At 48.7% G+C, this 20867-nt stretch overlaps 1 protein-coding gene across 1 annotated transcript in view; it reads left to right on the forward strand.

The window, feature by feature from the left end:
• The window catches only part of IL1R2 (interleukin 1 receptor type 2), a 36539-nt gene extending 27097 nt beyond the window's left edge, over positions 1 to 9442 (forward strand). Inside the window, exons 5-9 of the mRNA XM_082851764.1 lie at positions 120 to 291; positions 2408 to 2470; positions 4755 to 4890; positions 6295 to 6437; positions 9260 to 9442. Coding sequence (XP_082707890.1) covers positions 120 to 291; positions 2408 to 2470; positions 4755 to 4890; positions 6295 to 6437; positions 9260 to 9429 — 684 coding nt within the window. The 3' untranslated portion in view covers positions 9430 to 9442. The remainder of the gene's footprint in view (positions 1 to 119; positions 292 to 2407; positions 2471 to 4754; positions 4891 to 6294; positions 6438 to 9259) is intronic.
• The last annotated feature ends 11425 nt before the right edge of the window (positions 9443 to 20867 follow it).

Raw genomic sequence — 20867 nt, forward strand, 5'->3', positions numbered from 1 at the left:
AATATCAGAGCGGTTCTTGGATTGCAGATTCAACAGTGACGGATAATACCAATGCTGTTCATAGTTTTTGAGATGTCAATTAAGATATAGCGTAACTTTGAAAAACATTTTCTCTTAAGGATTCTGTCCCTTTGGATCAAGACAACGAGAAATTTCTAAGTGTGAGGGGAACTCGCTTACTGGTAAACAATGTGTCTCTGGAGGACGCGGGCTATTATCAGTGTGCCATGACGTTTGCCCACAGAGGCACGCAATACAACATCACCAGGAATATCAAACTCCGTGTTAAGAGTGAGTACTTGCTATCAAGGTACCTCTGCACCCTGGTTCAGCAACAAGCATGCAAGGAAAAAATTAGGGTTCCTGTAGAATTCTTTGAGCGTCTTTGGTATGAAAGGAAAACAGATACGGCAACTCTCTAAGCATCAGGCTTCTAAGATGCGTAGGACACTTGGAAAGAGAGGAAGCAGGGTGTTTTTATGAGGAATGGTGAATCCCTGGGTAGTTGACGGGGTTCTGAGTCTGAGGCTAAAACATGTACCACTAGAGGGAGCCAAACAGTGGTTCTCTTGGAAGGTCTCTTTGCAAGGTCCCCTTGGAAGGCCTGCACCTCCAGGGCCAGCTATCAGGACACGGTTGCCGTAACTTTGTGTATAATTCTAGGATACTAGGATTTTATTGGATTTTTCAGTGAGAAGGCTATGCGTTGGCATATGTGGTGAAAATTGCCCTTTTCTGGTCTTTCCCAAGCAGGTCTAGTTACCCTTGAAACCAGGATTTTAAATAGTGAGGGATCTCATTGGTTTAAATGAGTTCTACCTGAAAATAATGTTGTGAACAGTACTGATTAGCATGTCAAGTTTATCCACTGTTTCCTCCATGCCTCCTACGTGTGGGACATCAAGCTTGGTGCAAAGGGCACACAAGTGAGGCAGTTCTAGTCCCTGCCCTGGAAACTATGGTGCTTTTCTTTGTTTTATACACTGAGTAACTACACAACTGGAGTCTTTTAAGGACGTTTCAGAGAGCATTGGAACTATATTAAGGTTACATAATTGGTCTGTGAGGGGAAAGACTTTTCTCCCAGAGAATCCAGAGATTCAGTTTTACTACAGGGAAAATCGTGTCTCCCATGAATGGAAATCTCTAGATTACTTTCTTTTAACGTCTTGTGAAGATTCATTCACATCAACCCCTTGCTCCTGCACAGCGGGGACCCCTGAGGATCCCGTGACTTTGAAGGGGCCCCGAATTATCCTGTTCATGTGATACTGCACAGGAACACTAGGGGGCGCCAACCTACATATAATCCTGTGTCCGGACCACACTGTGTCTCAGCCGTTCTCAAAGGGTGGTCCTCGGCCAGCGGCAGTGGCATCACCTGGGTACTCATCAGACCTGGAAGATCTCAGGCCCCATCCCAGACCTACTGAATCAGAAGCGATTAGCAGTCTGTGTTTAACACTCCCACCACCCCCGTGTCGGTGATGCTGATGCAGCCTGGAATTGGGACCCACGGATGCATTAACGTCTCGTCCTTGGGGCGTTCTTCTCCCCTCTCTGCTCCCAGCCTCTGTGCAGCAGCCCTGTGACCGTGAGGGGAGGGAAAAGCTCCCGGTCTTGGTGGAGAAGCGGGCTCCCCGGGCTCTCCTGGGATGCTGCATAATGCTTATTCCTGTTAGGGTTTCAAATGCTCTTTAGTGGAAGAGGTGGGGATGGAGCAGAGCTCTCTGTCCACCCCCATCAACTGTCCTTTCTGCTCCAGTTCAGATGCCCAGTTTCTTCCAGCTGCTGGGGGACCTGCCTCTCAGGGAGCTGGGTTCCAATTCCACCCCCCCCCCCCACCAAAGGGTCAATCACCTCAACTAAAAAGCCCTGGTGACCAAGCTGGGTTACTGAGTTTATCACTCAGTATGGGGTTAGCATCACGAACAGGTGGTTCTGGGGCCCCTGTGCCTTTTTTATTTTTTATTTCTTTGGAAGCGACTCCAGGGTTCTGTGGCAGGCGCATGGGATGGTAGCGAGGGAGTGGGGAGAGATACTCTGGGGCGAGGAGCCTCTGGAGTAAGACCTATCCTGTGGACATGGTGAACGCTCCTGTTAAGGATTCATTCAGGAAGCCGGGGAGCGGAATGGTTAATTGTTACCACAGAGCAGAGAACATCTGTTCGTGGAATGTGTGTTTAACTGTGGCTTCTTCCAGTCATCTCTCTTCTGGGAAAGGCATTGGCCAAAGAGGCTCAATTTCGTGGAGAGCCGGTTTCCTTTGCCAGAAAAAGCCAAGTCTCACAATGGCTGGCCCTGCTGTAAGGGATAGTTTAGTTAATTAGCTAAACAATAGACCCTGACCCTCAGCTTGCGATGAAGGCTTTCCTAACTGAATCTCTTTTCCTCATATCTTTCTCAGAAAGAGAAGAGGAGACGATTCCCGTGATCATCTCCCCCCACCAGACCATCTCAGCTTCGCTGGGTAAGGACCGTGTAACCCACCTGGATGGCTGCAGTCCCAAAGCTGGGGCCCCAGGACCCCTGTGTCACCGACTGTGCCTGCCGTGGGGTTTGCAGGTCCCCCTACCCCAGCGGGAAATAGCAAATGAGAGGGAACATTTCCCTTTACCAAATACCGTCAGTAATGGCATTATCTGAAAACATGTACACTTTGCTTCTTGAAAACCCTGCCTACAAAAATCTCAGTGCAAAAAGCAGAACGTTCTAGTAGCTGTTGTTAACTGCATGAAAGGATTAAGGCACGATGCCCCAGAAAGTCAGCACCTGTAGTGTATTTAAAATAATTCACTTTACCAATACTTGGCCGACGCTCAGCGTTTCCCCAAGACTCCGACTCTGCCCCTGCTGGTTCCCCCAGAGACAGTTTCTTATCGCCTACATAGCTGGTCAGCGGGTCAAGGGAGTTGAGGAAAATGCATGACAGAGGTTTTCACCATTTTTCACCATCCTGGCCAGCACGCACTTTCTTATTGAGCACAGCTAAGTCTGATAAGATGCCATTCAGGGCTTCCCTGGTGGCGCAGTGGTTGAGAGTCCGCCTGCTGATGCAGGGGACACGGGTTCGTGCCCCGGTCCGGGAAGATCCCACATGCCGCGGAGCGGCTGGGCCCGTGAGCCATGGCCGCTGAGCCTGCGCGTCCGGAGCCTGTGCTCCGCAACAGGAGAGGCCCTGGCAGTGAGAGGCCCGCGTATCACAAAAAAAAAAAAAAAAAAAAGATGCCATTCAATGCCAACATCAACCCTGTGGGGAGGTCTTATTTCTCCGAATTTCCAGAAGGAAAAGTTGTCCAGGGGGTCACTGGCTCAGTATCTGTCAAAAAGCCATAGTCGGGTCTGGCTGGGGTTCAGACACAGGCCTGTGTGTCTGTGAGGCCTGTACCTTTTCTGTGTGTCTGTTTTTATATAGAGGTTTTGTAGGTCTTATGCTCATTTATTAAATCCTGGCTGCAGAGTCCTGTATCTACATATCATCTATCTATCTATCTATCATCTATCTATTATCTATCTAACCACCCATCTATCCATCTATCATCTATTATCTATCTGTCATCTATCTATCATCTATCTATTATCTATCTAACCACCCATCTATCCATCTATCATCTATTATCTATCTGTCATCTATCTATCTATCTATCATCTATCTATTATCTATCTAACCACCCATCTATCCATCTATCTATCTATTATCTATCTGTTATCTACCTCCCTCCCTCCCTCCCTCCCTCCCTCCCTTCCTCCCTCCCTCCCTCTTTTGTCTGGTGTTTGGGCTTACATTTTTAACTTTAATTGGTGGTCATGGAGAAGGAGGGCTTTTGCACAGACGCCGGGATTGCTGCCTGACACCTGAGTTGCAGCTCCCAACAGCTGTCTTGGCTCTCAGAAGAGCCTCCTGGAAGCTTGGGGAAGTGGGGACCCGGGTTAGCGCTGACTAGCGCCCCAGCGCCCCTGCTCCTCTGTGCTCCCCAGCCCAGTGGAGCTGAGTCTCCAGCCCCGTTGCTTTGCATATGCACTGATGTGCCTGGCAGAGTCATATGAGGCCAGAACGAGTGGGCTGTTTTTGGCTGAGAAATCTTTAAGGTCGTAAGGGATGTGAAGGAGGAAGAAAAGTGGGCTTTCTGAGCCTGAAGTGGCCAGGTGCCTTAAAGCACACACCCCAGGGAGGCACATTACCCGCGAGGAATTTATTCCCCCTCCTCCCCTTTGGTGACTAAAAACAACCCAACATAGCGATTGAGGCAGGGGACCTAGGACCATCATATCGCACAACTGTAGAAGGCACCATTCATGTAAAACACAGTGGCTTTTGAAAGGATTAATCCTGAATGAACATGACCAGGGATGGAGAGCTCCTAGGGGAAACAGGAGAGCAGAGACCAGCAGTGGGCAAAGAGACAGATCCTCTGGATTCTGGATCTGGAGTTCTGGAGGCAAGAAGAATTAACTGTGGGAAGAGGCAGCTCTGGAACTCAGAATGCTCTGTGGGGGCCGAGTGGCCTTGGGGGAGCCATTTGCCTCCGGGTTTCCATCTGCCCTGAGGACCAGTGGAAAGAGCTGGAGACCCTTGGTAAATACTGATGCTCTAGGTGAATGGAATCGCTTGAGGGAACTAAGTTTCCTTCTAAGAAGAGAATTGGTGAGGGTGTCTGAAAAGAGGGGGGAGGATCCACCGCTCAGACCTGCTGATGTGACCCCGTCCCCTGGCTGGGTTCTGACATTTGATGTGCTGCGTCTTGCCGTCACAGGGTCGAGACTGACAATCCCGTGTAAGGTGTTTCTGGGAGCTGGCATACAGGCGACCACCTTGCTGTGGTGGACTGCCAACAACACACACGTAGAGGATGCCTACAAGGGGGGCCGCGTGACCGAGGGGCAGCGCCAGTAAGTGGGGGAAGATCTTCCTCATCCCCTGGGCAGAGCTGTTGTGAACCCCCTGCAGACTCCACTTCCTTGTAGAGACAATGTCCTAGCCAACCCATCAATATGACACACACACCACATTACAAATATATATTTTTTATTCTACTCCGTTGGATTTTTAGAATCTTAAACATTGGGTTTTGCTAAGTATCACCAACTGTTCTTGAGAATCAAGGCTTCTCTCTAAATCTATGAGCTGCAGCCTACTACCTGACACTGGTGTTGCCTCTTCTAGCTGTTTAATTAGATCTTTCTTCCTTGAGCATTGCAGAGTCAAACATCCACAGCCCTTAAAACGACTCTGAAACTTAGCCACGGGATCCGAGAGCCGCCTCTGCTTCCTTCCAGTCTCTAAGGAAGGTTACTCTGAAAGAAAGCGAGGATTCTGCCCTCATAAGCCTTCATCTCCGGGAAATATTTTCTCACTCTGAAAGTAGAACAATCAGGCCTTGTAGATGGAAACCATTTGCATGTGAGGAGGCAGACCCTCCAATGTTCCAAATTATAAAGTGTTTTTAAAATCACAGTTTCGGTACTCTGAAGTTGCCTGAACTTTTGCTGGCCCAATTTCTGTCTTTTTGGAAAGGCCTATCAAAAGAGGTCTTTCTGGATGCAATTTAGTGGATAGAAATTACGTGTAGTTAGTGCAACTGTTTGCTTGAAAATTCTCGTTGTGAAAAGCTTGGGCAGAACCCACATGCCGCATGTCAGCTTACTCGTACTACCTGTTTGCTTAAAGGAGCCTATTTTCCCCCCATAGATTAAAAAAAAAAAGTCCTAGAGGATCCACACCCGTGATATTTTTATTCGTACTAAAAGATCGTAGTGAAGCATCTTCGGATTCCTGCAACATTGCACATGGCAGTGCTGTTGATTAGAGACCCCTCCGCGGCGGCCCATCTGCAGCCCTCGGATCTGCACCTGAGTTTCTAGAGTGAGGGTTGGCAGTGAGCGGGGATGAGAGTAGACACCGTGGAGGACGGGATTCTTGGAAACTCCCTGCCCTCCAATATGCAAATGATTTCTTGGTGATACGGTCCAATTTCCCAAAACTAGACATTTCTATTCCTACTACTGGTTCTTCGTTCATCAAGGGCCTTAAAAAGTGATTTCTCCCCCATTATCCAAACTCAACTGGCTTCTGCAAGCTCCTTGTTACAAGTAACCTATCACAGTGACCAGCATCTTCAGGGTCCCTCTCACCTTCAGGAACAGGCTTAGAAATTCTCCCAAATACGTAACAAATATAATGGCAAGTACCTCTAACTTGGTAAATCGTGACATCCATTCAAGCACAGTGGGGCCTTGAGAATGTGTAGGTGTCTATGTTGAAAAGACTTTATGTTTAACTGTTTTCTCACTTAGGGAATACTCAGAAAATAACGAGAATTACATTGAAGTGCCCCTGATTTTTGATCCAGTCGTAAGAGAGGATTTGCACACGGATTTTAAATGTGTTGTCCGTAATACAATGAGTTTCCAGATGCTTCGTACCACAGTCAAAGAAGGTATGGATTTTGGGGACATTAAAGGGAAAAGCTATGTGTTGGATGTTCTGTGGATGCAAAATAAAGCTCCTGACGCTCCGGGTGATTACTTAGGAGGGCCCGTGAGTCTCCCGTTAGCGGAGCACAGAAAGCAAATCTCTCATTTTTTATGACTTTTTTGGTAGGGTGGAGGCTGCCACCTCACGGGCTCCAGAGCGCAGGCTCGGAGATTGTACTCAAAGAAAAATTTAAAGAGGAAGCTAAGGGCTTCCCTGGTGGCGCAGTGGTTGAGAGTCTGCCTGGTGATGCAGGAGACGTGGGTTCGTGCCCCGGTCCGGGAAGGTCCCACATGCCGTGGAGTGGCTGGGCCCATGAGCCATGGCCGCTGAGCCTGCGCGTCCGGAGCCTGTGCTCTGCAACGGGAGAGGCCACAACAGTGAGAGGCCCGCGTACCGCAAAAAACAAAAAAACAAAAAAACAAAGAGGAAGCTGATTTTTTTGGAAAAATATAAAATGGTTCTGCGATAGATTTAAAAAAACCCCATGTCCTCTAGTGGTTCTGCCTGGATCGGCAGGACCAGCTCTGCTTTCATGACCCCTCAAGGAGGGTGGGATGTTTTTATCCCGAGGTTGAGAGATTTCATCCTCCAAGAGCTGGGAAGGTACGCAGGGCTCAGGCAGCTTCAGGGTTAAAGCCATCGGTCATCAGGAGATAAAGTATAAGGCTGTAGCCAAACCAACGCAGTGCTCACGGAAGGACATTTACAAAAAAAAGAAAAACCTGACTTACCATTTTGACAAATCGATTTCTTCTCAGTGTTTGAGCGCTGAGCAGGAAAGGGAGATGTGGGTGATGTGGTCTGTCGACAGCCCGAAGGATAAGAAGGGAAGAGACAAAGCGATCCCTACCGGGAGCCTTACCCTGCCTCCTGGGCAGTCTGCACAATCAATAAACACAAACCGCCCCACAAATTCCGTGTTTGCAGGGGAGGCAGCTGCAGACGAGCTTCTAATTGGAAAGCTGAGAATTTGTGTAAGCCTCAGGGCAGGAACGACAGCCCAGTATAACTTCTCTCCAACTGTGGTCCATGCATACCAGCATCCCTGACTTGAGCCACTAGTTGAAAATGCAGATTCCTAGGCTCACCCCCCCCCCCCGATCTACCCGGTCAGATTCTCTGGGGTGAAGCCAAAGACTGCAATTTAGCAAGCTCCTTTCATGTTAAAGTTTGAGAACCGTTGCCCTAGGACACACGCGAAGGCGGACGTCCCCGATCATTTCCATGAGCGGGTTGGTGGTGGTACAAACTTGGAAGTGGAGGATTCCACAGAAAGTGGGATCCGCTGCTGGGCTTCAGAATCGTGACCCAAAGGAAGCCATGGTTTGTCTGCTCCTGATGCTGGGAACCTGCAAACATTTCTAAGACGTGAGCCCTGACCCTGCCTGTCCTTCACTGGGTCGGCCATGACTGATCACAGAGGGCACAGGTCAAAGCCTTTCACCAGGGCTGAGAGGCGCCCCCCAATGGCTGCTCCGAAAATTGAAGCTTCACTCGCTTCTAAGCCTTGAGGGATTTTCAGGTGGAAGAATCATCTGGAGAAACTGTCTGAGACTGTGTCGATTCCGGAACGCCTGCACAGACTAAGATAAACAGTAGCTTAAAAATGTAGAATTCTAGCCTCATCATCCATGCGCTTGTTAACTTTTTTAATTTAATTTTTATTATATATTAGAGTATAGTTGATTTACAATGTTCTGTTAGATTCAGGTGTACAGCAAAGTGAATCAGTTATACATATACATATATCCGTTCTTTTTCAGATTCTTTTCCCATATAGGTTATTACAGAATATTGAGCAGACTTCCCTGTGCTATACAGCAGGTCCTTGTTGGTTACCTGTTTTATATATAGTAGTGTGTATATGTCAGTCCCAAACTCCTAACTTATCCCTCCTCCTCAACACTTGTTAACTTTTTATCCATACTTCCTATATTTTCTAAAGTAAATTAATTTTTTAATTTATCTTACTTTTGGCTGGGTTAGGTCTCTTCGTCGCTGCGCTCAGGCTTTCTCTAGTTGCAGTAAGCGGGGGCTAGTCTCCTGTGCGGTGCGCGGGCTTCTCATTGCGGTGGCTTCTCTTGTTGCGGAGCACGGGCTCTAGGCACGTGGGCTTCAGTAGTTGTGGCGTGCGGGCTCAGTAGTTGTGGCTCACGGGCTCCAGAGCGCAGGCTCAGTAGTTGTGGTGCATGGGTTTAGTTGCTCCACAGCATGTGGGATCTTCCCGGACCAGGGATCGAACCCGTGTCCCCTGCACCGGCAGGCAGATTCTTAACCACTGCGCCACCAGGGATTGCTTCTTATATTTTCATAGCACAGAGATGTCAAGGAGTAGAATATATAATAGCATGATCCAAGCGATAATCTTGACACCTAAAGCCCCTTTATTCAAAGTTTTTCTTTTCCTTTGTTACTTTACTGACTCCTCATGACACCCATGCTCATGGAAAAGGGCACGTCACAGTCAGCTAGCAGAGACCTAGACAGGCATCTTATTGCACACAGCCCAACGGGTAGAACAAAGTTAGACCATCGACACCTGCCCACCCCCCCAGCTCTGCGCTGCTTCTCTCCAAGGGGTATTTGTTCTACCTTGCTTGTTTGCCTAATGCCACAGATGTCACCCTCAAGTATCCTTGATCTTAGTGTAAGACATACTTTCTGAAAATCAGTACCTGTTTATTAGAAGTGACAAACACCCCTTCCTTCTCTGTAAAGTGCGCGGCAATGTCCTATTTGGTGGTAGGAGAGTGTTCACCCCTCACATGTCTGTTCTTCCTACAGCTGCCACGTTCTCCTGGGAGATTACACTGGCCCCCCTTTCCCTCATCTTCTTGGTTTTGGGGGGAATATGGATGCACAGACGGTGTAAATGCAGAACTGGAAAAGCCTATGATTTGATGATGGAGTTAAAGACCAGCCATCAGATTCTCAATCCTATCCGAGTAAAATAAAGGAAATAAAATACTTCAAGTCAAACGATGTCCTTTCTTCCGCAAGCAGCCCTGGTGTTTGAGGGACGCTGTTCTTTTCCTCCGTTGTTTAACAGAGCTGCTGTGTTTATAGTGGGTTTGTAGTAAGAGACTGAAGTGGACATGTAAAGTTTATTCTGAAACTGAATCACAGGGGCCAATGTGCACATGGGTGGGCTTGAGGTGCTCTTTGAATAAGAGGTGAAAACACCTAAATGAGTTTTGGAATTCATTCATCCATTTCACAAAAACGTGTTAAAAGTCTACTTTAGCTATGCTCTATGGCAGGTGTTATAGATACAAAGATAAAGACATGGTTTTCCTTTCGGGAAGGTGGAATTTCATGTTGAAACTGGAAAGGATGGTTTAGAAATACTAAAGAAGAGTCAGCAAGAATTGGTAAATGCTTTTTAAAAGGACGATCCAAAAAATAGTAATTCAAATAGATGGTCAGAAAAATACGTCAGAACATACTAGCAGACTGAGAAACGGATTCGCCTTCATAACGAAACTTCTGAAAATAAAGAGAATGGAAGAGTATTGAGATAATTGCATACACATTGAGAAAAAAGTAATCAGAGCCTCTTTTATGTAATATGCCAAAACGAAATTCCAGCTAAATTAATGAGTTAAATTAAAAAAATCAAATGGCAGGAAAATTGGCGTGACTCACTCCTTCACCTGTTCAAGTCTTTGTTCAAACGTGACCTTCCCAGAGGCCCTTATGAGTCCCTTTCCAACCCTCTCTGTTCCCCCCAACTCTGCTTTGTGTCATTATAGCTCTTATCGCCACCAGACCTTCCATTATATATTTGCTTGTTCACTTGCTGTTTTCCCCACCAGAATGGGAGCTCCTTGAGGGCAGAAATGTTATTTTGGTCACGGCCGTATCCCCGGTACCTCAAATCAAGCCTGTCATCCACTGGGTACTTAATAATTATTTGTAGAATAGACGAAAACAGGATGAATTCTCTTGTGTTCACTAGCAATAAAAGTATCACCAGAGTAGAGATGGACAGGGTTCATTATGTTACAATTTCTGCACAGAAAAATAAAATAATAAAAGCAACACATCAAAGAAATTGTGTGAAGCAAGGTCAAGGCATTAATAACTATAACAAAGTTATTCAAGGTTGTTTTTTTTTGCGGTACGCGGGCCTCTCACTGTTGTGGCCTCTCCTGTTACGGAGCACAGGCTCCGGACGTGCAGGCTCAGCGGCCATGGCTCACGGGCCGATCTTCCCGGACCGCGGCACAAACCCGCGTCCCCTGCATCGGCAGGCGGACTCTCCACCACTGCGCCACCAGGGAAGCCCTATTCAAGGTTTTAAGAAAGGCATCAGAACCAAACAGATGAAGAAACATGGGTAGGGAATTGGGAGAAGAAACACCAAGGAACCGTGGTTTCAGTAATAATCAGAGATATCAATTAAACAACATTGAGATACCTAAGCACACACGTACTATCCAGTGTTAAAAGGTGATACCAAGGTCATGACAGAACAGTCACCCTCTCTCCCTATGATCCCATGTATACACACGCTGGGAGGTGACAGGCATATATGTGAAGCCGGTGGGGTGCTGGGACCAGCGGGCACCTTCTTAAAGAGCCGAGTGTGGCATCTCTTCCCGACTCTGTTGAGTGATGTCACGCTGCAGCTTAAAGTCAGCTGTTGTGGGAGTATCTACACCACCGAAATCAGCAAATGCCCAAGTCTCCCCTTTGCAGTACCCCGCTACAAGGGTCATAGCGACGCCCAGCACCGCTACTCCTGGGGATTTAGGACCTGATTCAATAAAAGATGATGATTAGACACGTGAAAGAGTTCAGTGAAACTCATCCCCCTGGTGATGAGAAATTATGATCAGCTGTAAGTGATAATGATCAAGACTGTGAGGCCAGGATATTTGTAATGTTAAGGAAAGCTTTTTATATACAAAACAACAATTGTTTTATACAATTGTTGGGCTGCACCCCACAGCCCTACAAGCCCTGTAATTGCCCAGCCTCGAGACCCAAGAAAGCCCGGAGACAGCGACAGAGACATCAGTGGTTTGTTGGACGGGGGATCTTACACATCAGAAGCAAAGGGTCCTGGAGCGACACCCACCACGGATGGCAGATGGCACACAGGACACGGCAACCGTCTTCCTTGCTCCGGGGAGAAAGGAGGCTACAAGTTATAGAGAGAATTGATGTTAGGGAGGCTCATCAGTTACCAGGGAAACCAGCCGCCGGGGCATGGCCCTCCAGCCCCTCAGGTTAAAGTTGTTTCCCTTTAATAAACTATCAGGTGGAACCATTCTGGCCTAAGGATTAGAACCATAGCTAGCTGGAGCAGAGGGCAAGCTTGTTGATGTCAGTCGGGTGTAGGTGAGGCAGGGGCTATGTGAGCAGCAGTGGAGGCAGTGCCGGGTGGTGCCTCTGTGATCCTGGACATGGCCTTTCATCTTGTAGAAGGTCAGTCTTCTCATCTGAAAAAGGGGGGTAATAACAGGACTGATCCTGGAGTGCCAGCTCTTTAATGATCAAAAACCACAGGAGCGGGAATTCCCTGGCACTCCAGTGGTTAGGACTCCGTGCTCTCACTGCCGTGGGCCCGTGTTCGATCCCTGGTTGGGGAACTAAGATCTTACAAGCTGCACGGCGCCCAACCCGAGAAAAAAATAGGAGGAATAGACAGAAATAAATATAGTGGTATTGTTTCGACCGAAGGTCAACAAACTAGTTTTCTGGCAAAATCCAGCCTGGCCTCTGTTTCTATAAATTAAGTTTTATCAGGACACAGCCAGGCCTGTCTGTTTACACACCGTCCACGGCTGCTCTGGCTCTCGGCAGGCAGAGCTGAGTAGTGGGGCCGTGGCTGGAGTATTAACCTGGCCCTTTACAGAAAAGGTGTGCTGACAGCTGGTCTAGACAAGGAAATTATGGGCAGTTTTGACCCTTAATGTTTGTATTCCCTGTTATTATCTTCTCTCCTCTTTTTGCCTGTTTTCCAAGCAGACGAGGAGAGAAGGAAGTAAGAAGGGGCAGCCAGAGGCCTTTTAGCATCAATCAGGAACTTTAATGGGAAGGAATGGAAAGCAATGTTGCAGATGGAGGACAGCTGGGGGCTTTGTAAAGAGCCGCTCCAGGTGCTTCTCCCTTGCTGGGTCTTCAGGCTTGGGTGTCGCGCGGCGTGTTCACCGCGCGGCGTGTTCACCGCGCGGCGTGTTCACCGCGCGGCGTGTTCACCGCGCGGCGTGTTCACCGCGCGGCGTGTTCACCGCGCTTTTTTCCCGGGACCCCCCCCTCCAGGGCTCTTCGTCCCTCCTTCAGATTTGGGCGGCTTCATCCATGACCCAGAAAAGAAGTTGACTGCAGCCAGAAGAGCAACCCCTGCCTCCAGACCCCACCTGGCTGCTGGCTTACGGATTTCCTCCCAGAGATTTGGAGCATGGGTCCCACCGTCAGAAAAAGTAGGAGACAGTCGGGGAATCTGGGGCACTGATTTGTGATACTGTCGCAGAATAAGTGTGATACTGGGATGGTTACATTTTGAAAGAAGAGTCTTTATCTTTCTAAGAGACATATAGAGAGACTGATGGACAGAGTTGAGATTTGCTTCACAGTAATCCAGTGCTGGGGGGAATGTGGGTGAAATAAGATCGGCCGTGTACTGATCGTTGTTGCTAACACCGGTCATGGCGCGTGGGGCGTTCTTACACCAGTCTCTCTATTTTTGAGTACGCTTAAAAATGTCCATGATATAAGGTAAAAACCAACACACAGAAACAACCCAAATACCCACTAGACAAGACAATGGGTACATAAATGTCCTAGCACAGTGGAAGCTTCTACAACAGTGAAAATGAATAAACTACAGCTACATAAAGTAATGTGGATGAATCCTAGAAATACATTATTGAGTAAATAGTAAGTCCCAGAAACAGTGATTTATAGCATGATGCTCTTTTATATAAAGTGAAAGACAACTAAAACTAAACTGTCTAAACACACACACGTACATACATTAACATATACATATTTAAGAACACATACGGGATAAAACCAACTGTATGTGGATGTATGTATCTGTAATTAGAGAGCACATATGTGATTTTCAGGGTTTAAAAGCACTTATATTTTAAGGAAGCAGGAGAATGAGAAACCGAAGTTTCAGTGAATTCATCAGGTGACAGGTGGGACCAGGGTTGAGAAGATTGAGGAAGATGTAAGTTTCCTCAGGTTCTGGATCTCATGTTGGGTGGCGGATTATTACCATTTTTATCAAACATTGAGAAACAGGGCCACGTAAGAGTATGTGTATTGAACCAAGGATTCTGATAAATCTGATTCCGTGCGCCCAAGTCCAAATTAAACAACAAAAAGAAACAAGATGGTTCCTTTCCTTAATGTGGCTGATCTCATCCATTTTATGTTGATTCTGTTGGTTTAACTCTGAAGGTGAATTTTTTCACCTCCTCCTACAAAACTGAGGGGTGGGGATGGGCAGTAAATAGCATCTTTGTTGCCCATAGGAAAAACAATCCCGATGTCATCATATACCACCTGCCCAAGAACTGACTGAGGATGACAGTGGACACCAGGAACAGGTACCAACAATAATTTATGCATGAAAAACTAAATTTGATGTCTCAAGTATTTCATACGCGATAGGAACAGATGGGTGCTTCTCGGAGAAGGTGGGCTTGTCTATCTACCGTGAGACCTTTCAGGGCAGGAGCATTCTTGCTCATGACGCGTCCTCAGCGCTTATAGGTACCTAGGAAGCGCCTGCTGAGGTGATGGATAAATTGTGTGTTACCTGGGTGTTGGGGGACTCGCCAGCCTGTGTGAACAAACGGGACGCCGTTAGTGGGACCTTTCAAGTTTCCCTTTCCTGCCCCTCCTCGCAGACTCTCACTGGTCATTTCCATGACTCCAGCCAGGAGCTCACTCGGACATGACGCGGGCCTCGTGCTTTTGCTTTCCTGTTCTTGTCATCCCACCATCCCCATTGGCATCTGCCACCCATGCCATCTCCTCAGGGCTCCTCAATACAGCTGCTGTCACCCTACACCGTGTCCCAGGGTGTCTGGGGGACAAGCAGCCCAGCTGCCATCCTGGGCAGGAGCTGCCTTGTACACTCACAGGAACGCCCCTTCTGTGGCTCACGTGGTCAGCCAGGCATCACGGTGGTGATGGTGGTGGACCAGAGGCCTCTCTCCCTCGGGCCCAGCCACAGAGCTGCCCTCCTCCTCCCTGGCACGCTTGTGGAAACCACTTCCTCATTCCTCTGCAGACCGAGCAAAGCAAAACAAACTCTCCTACAGAGAAACTCCCAGAGGCGCTGCCCACTGGTTCTTTAGAAATGACACAGCCTACAGCTTCCAGTCTTGGCCTGTGAGACTCCAGCCAGGATACTGCTGGTCCCACTAGGATGGGAGTGAGCATTCCACCAGTACAGTCCCACTCAACCTTTCTGGGGATGCTCACCCAGGAAATACAGGTGCACTTTCTGGAACTTTCTGAGCCTGCTGTCGGGCAAGGTAGATTTAGCCTCCAGAAGGCTCAGAAATGATTAAGAACAGTATGTGAATTAAATTAGCTGCAAAACTATGCTCTACTCAAGGCTGGAAGTTCACCTGGTGTATGTCCTGTCCCGAAGCACCATTTTAAAATGTAGGTTTTATTATTATTCAGGTGTGGTGAGGCCAACAGATCAGGAGATGACTGTTACTGGAAAGATGGTGTGTTACAGATCCCAAGAGGAGGGGCGTGCTGTGTCACGTAGGGCCACACAGGGAAGCACGGGGTGGATCAGGAGTGAGGGGAAAGCATAGCCTTTATCGTGGTTTCTGTGGAAGGAATGGGAGAGGCAGGGGAAGTGGGCTTAGCATTGGCTCGTCTGAATCATTTCAGTGGGCTGGGGGGCGGGGCCTGTCCCTGGTTGTCTAGTGACTTGGCTCAGGGCAGGTGGACAGTGGCCCAGCGTGTGGGAGCTGATAGAGGAAGTGGTTGGGGTGTGGACAGTTTTGTTTGCATTTGCAAAGCGTGTTCTGGGAATTGGCTAGCCTGGGGAGGGAAATTTCCTACAGGGCCAGCAAGGCCTGTCGAAGCCTCAGAGACAAGTGGTTCCTACAGTTATGCCCAGCTTATCTGGCGTAGCTCATCATACGATCGGGCACGAAATCAAATGGCCAGAAGTAAAGAGCCAACAAAATAGGCTCCCAATTTTATATTTTTTTCAAGGAGATCATCAAATATCCTTTATTTTTTTTTTCAGTTTTAATTTTTTTAATTTACGTAGAGTTGATTTACAATGTTGTGTTAATTTCTGCTGTACAACAGAGTGATTCTCTTGTACATATATATACATTCTCTTTTTAAAATATTCTTTTCCATTATGGTTTATCATAGGATATTGAATATAGTCTGTGTGGGCTTCCCTGGTGGTGCAGTGGTTGAGGGTCCACCTGCCGATGCAGGGGGTGCGGATTCGTGTCCCGGTCTGGGAGGATCCCGCATGCCGTGGAGCGGCTGGGCCCGTGAGCCATGGCTGCTGGGCCTGTGCGTCCAGAGCCTGTGCTCCGCAATGGGAGAGGCCACAGTGGTGAGAAGCCCGCGTACCGCAAAAAAAAAAAAAAAAAAAAAAAAAAAAGAATATAGTCTGTGCCATACAGTAGGACCTTGCTGCTTATCCATCCCATATATAAAATCCTACACCTGCTAACCCCAACCTCCCACTCCATTCCTTCCCCACACCCCTCCCCCTTGGCAACTGCAAGCCTGTTCTCTATGTCTGTGAACCTGTGTCTGTTTTGTAAATAAGTTGATTTGCGTCGTATTTGAGATTCTACATATAGGTGATATCATATGGTATTTGTCTCTCTCACTTCACTTAATATGATAATCTCTAGTTGCATCCCATGTTGCGGCACATGGCATTATTTCGTTTTCTTATGTCTGAGTAGTATTCCATTTTGTATATACACAACGTCTTCTTTATCCATTCCTCTGTTGATGGACATTTAGGTGGTTTCCATGCTGTGGCTGTTGTGAATAGCGCTGCTATGAACATAGGGGTGCGTGTATCTCTTTGAATTATGGTTTTGTCTGGATATATGCCCAGGAGTGGGATTGCTGGATCAGATGGTTCAAATATCCTTTATTAAGAACAGTCAAGGCAGTAAAGCACTCACCATAAACCCGGCGAACATTAGTGGGAAAGTTAGTGCTGCAGAGAAATGGAGGCTTGTGTCTGTGGTCTTGGCAGTACCCCCCCTCCCCCCAAAAAGTAAAATATTATTCCCAAATTTGATTTTCAGCCCTTTCCCATTGTCAAGCTCCTAAGGAGACATTAAAGTTCAAAGATTAAATTATTTTGCCCTTATAAGTTCAAGTACAAAGAAACCAAACTTCAAAAATGTTGAAATTGCTTCTCTGGTGGCGCAGTGGTTGAGAGTCCGCCTTCCGATGCAGGGGGCGCGGTTTCGTGCCCCGGTCCGGGAAGATCCCACATGCCGCGGAGCGGCTGGGCCCGTGAGCCATGGCCGCTGAGCCTGTGCGTCCGGAGCCTGTGCTCCGCAACGGGAGAGGCCACAGCAGTGAGAGGCCCGCGTACCGCAAAAAAAAAAAAAAAAAAAAAGTTGAAATTAAAGTGTGAGTTTCCTCCTCATCAATTCCTTCCTGCTCAGTCCCAGCAAGGAGACTGCTCTGTCCAGGGCAGCGGGACTGTAGTCCAGGCTGTCTTGTCTTCTGCAGGGAAGGGTGTGGCTCCTTGAGCCTTGAACACCAATTGGCTTCTCACACGCCCCTTAAATCTTGTTAGTACAAGATTATCACAGCCCTGACCCCACCTGCATGGAATTCCGGGGCCTCTGGGGCAGGTTTCCCAGGCAAATGCTGCTCCCAGAACCAGGTACTGAGTGTCAGCAGAGCCTCAGGGTTGCCTGGGGGAGAAAGGGAAGAGGGGTGCCGGCACAGAGCTTGGACCCCAGCATCAGCACCCCTGGGAATTCACCAGAAATGACAGAGCTGCTGATGGGAGACAGGCTGGGTCCAGGGCCCCTGGTTCACAAGCCTTCCAGGTGGTTCTGGTATTTGCTCGAGATCTGAGCCCCACTGTGGTCTGCGTAGACTCCACAGCCGGGGAATGTAAATCCGGTTGGGCCAATTATTCCAACGGGGCGTGAGTGACAGCACCACGGTGACCATACCTGGGAAATCCCACCTGGACATCTTAGCTCAGCATCTGGGTCCTGATGCTTTCCTGAGTAACGCAGTCATCTCCAGGGGTAGCCCCCAGCCTCCCAGGCTCCGGGCCGTTTTTGGTGACTTTCTTTCCCAGCCAGCACATTTGTAACTTCTTACCAGGTCTTTTCGCGAGTTGCGTGTTGTGAGCCCTGTCTGGTGACAAACTGTCCCTGGTGTGTTGTCAGCAGGGACAGACAGTCCTGGGCCAGAGTGCCGAGGACCGTGGCCTCCTGTGCAGAACTTTCTAGGCTTCTGTACCTTGCCCAAGGGAAGGGCTCTCTCCCAGCCCCACTTCAGCTGCAGGATCACCCTCAGCAGACCGTGGGCCTTGCTGGACCCCTGGGCCCTGTGGGGATGGCCCTCTGACCACGTGCTGGGTGTTTCCTCGGTGTTTGAATGGTCAGGACCCCGTGCAGCATTTCTCCCTCGTACATGTGGTTCTGACGTGGAGGGATCTGCTTCGAGCCTGTGGACCAGGCTTGGTGGCTCACAGGGACCGTCTGGAGAGATGGAGGCAATGCTGCTGCCCTTTGACCTCACCGCGCAGGTCCCATTGCCAGCGGTCAGGGCTTCCGGGGCCTCCGAGGCTCTGCCGGTGATTCTAACGGGGGCCCAGCTGGAGCCCTGGTTTAAGCTCTTTTGTTTTCTAGTGACTTTTTTTTTTCTAGACAAAGTGCTTTTTCTAGACCAACCAAACGTAGAAAATGGAAAGGCCCTGAAAGCCTTCCTCCATTTAGCTTTCTTTTGCTTTCCAGGCCTGGCTTTCATTCATTTATTCACTCACTCATTCATTCGTCATCCTAGCAAACTCCTCTAGATCCTGGACTCATTTGGGTCTTCTGCAGAGAGAGCTATAATATCGGTCAGTTTGGGCTTGTAGGACGCCCCCTGCCCGCCTTCTCTCTCTGACTGGAACACCCCACCGCATGCTCTCTGTCTGACACCTACCAAAGGCCAGACTCAGTACGCTGTCCTCATGGCCCCATTTTCTGTGCCACGTGTATGCGGTTCCTTCCTTTACTACTGTCACATGTGCCACAGTCTGACTGCTTCCTTAGGCCTCAGTTACCTCCCAAGTTTATGTCCACCTTGACAGTCTCCTAGCCCGGGATGCGGACCTTCACGGCGTCGCTGCCTCCAGGCTGGCCCCCTTCCAGCCCATCCTTAACAGAGCCACGGCACTGCCCTGCTTTGTGTAAAGCAGGCAGCTGTTGCCCACTGGCTAGAGCCCAAACTAAGAGGCCCTTCCCAGCCTCCTTCTTGATCTCGTTGGTTTTGTCTACTTCTGTCTTTCACCGTAAGGTGGGCTCTGTAAGGGCAGGGCTTTGCATCTGTTTTGTTTGCAGCTTCTAGAAGAGAGCTGGGCACACAGCAGGTGCCCGGCAAGTGTCTCTGAAGTGGACGGACGGGTGCTGAGTCCTCTGCTTCATCTACTGCCATCCTCTCCACCCACCCTCCCCCGCCGGCCGGGCCCCACGCCGGCCAAACGAAAATGCCCACATTTCCGTTCAGGCCACTGTTCTTTCTTGGGTCAGGGCCCTGGCATGAGCTACTTCCTGGGTCTGGAAAACCCCTTCCCATCCTGTTCAGTTGGCTGACTCCTCCTGACAGCCCGGAACCTGGCAAGGACACCTCCCCCACGTGCCCCGATGGGCGCCAGCAGCCGTCGTGGTTGTCACTTATCGATGACAGGCCAGCCTCTTCCTAAGTAATTTTTCAGACGTGATCTCATTCCTTCTCCTGAACCTACGCGCCAGGTATTACTGACGCCCCTCGTTTACACGCGGGGACACTGACGCTTGATCAGCTCGGGTCCCTTGCCGGGTCACTTGGGTTACGGAGGCAGCAGGGGGCACAGGCGGATTCCAGCCCTGTCGTCTAGCTCAGGTGCCGCATCCCGAGCCCCGGACCCGCTCTTCTCAGGGCACTGAAGTTGTCTGTGTCCTTGTCTGTGTTTTCTCATGGATCCTGGTCCTAAGCTCCTTGAGGGTGGGGTCCTTATTTTTTCTTTTTCAAAGATTTTTTCTTTTTTGGATGTGGACCGTTTTTAAAGTCTTTGTTGAATTCGTTACAGTATTGCTTCTGTTTTATGTTTTGTTTTTTTGGCCATGAGGCATGTGGGATCTTAGCTCCCCCACCAGGGATTGAACCTGCACCCCCTGCATTGGAAGACGAAGTCCTAACCTCTGGACCACTAGGGAAGTCCCCGAAGTTAGGGTCTTTACCTTGTACACCTTGGCTTTGTCCCGACGACTTATGCTTAGCACACGTTAAGCATCCATTAGATACTTGGTGAATGAATGAGTGTGTGAATGAGCAAAGGACAGTGTGAGGGGTCTGGGCACATGAAGACGAGGAAAGCAAAGCCCCCATTGCCACCCCCCGTCATGTCCATCCTGGAAGCTCACCACCGATTCCTGGAGTGTCCAGAAATCAGCGCTTCCCCACGGGCCCATTTATCTAGCTGTCCCTGAGTGTCCCTGCGTGCTTCAAATGAATCCGTCGTCATAAATGTTACTTAGAAAGCAGAGGTCTGCAGATTTCCTCATGTCAAAGGCATCAAATGAATGAATGAACGGACTGTGCTGGCTGATTGCTATTCATGGGAGATGGTTTATTCTGAGTGCTAACAAGGAGGTTTTTCTCTGATCCAAAGAGAAGATTGGAATCTGATTCCAGGAATCACTCCCTCCTGAACTCGGAGGTCAGAGATGCTCTTTCTGGAAGAGCTAACACTGCCAGGCTCTGTCCCTTCAGCCCGAGCCCACTGTGAAAAGAACCGTCAAATCCCCCCTTTTGTTTTAGGTTTAACATATCTTCTTTGTGAGTGGGGAGGATGACTACTTTCTGAGTCCCTGGCAGGGTTCTGAGTGTTTTCTGTTCTGTGGACTTAGAGGTTCCTGTTTTAAAGTTCAAGAGAATATCGTTGTCGGACACAGGGTACTTGCTGGACTCTGACTAATAGAAGCCTATGATTAAATTATTTCAGAGTCTAATAAAAATATTTTTAGAATAAAGTCCTTTGGGAACTATGTCGAGTGCTGAGCACACAGTTCTTGGTAAACACTCGAAACTGCCAGGTCTTTCTGAGTAGCTTTTGCTCAGCGGGGCACATCCTGAGGAAATTCAGGAGACTTATCTTCAGAGTCAAAAGCTGGGGTTGATTTCAGAAACCTCCTGG

Source organism: Leucopleurus acutus (assembly GCF_964270905.1).
Source record: "Leucopleurus acutus genome assembly, chromosome: 12".
Lineage (NCBI taxonomy): Eukaryota > Metazoa > Chordata > Mammalia > Artiodactyla > Delphinidae > Leucopleurus > Leucopleurus acutus.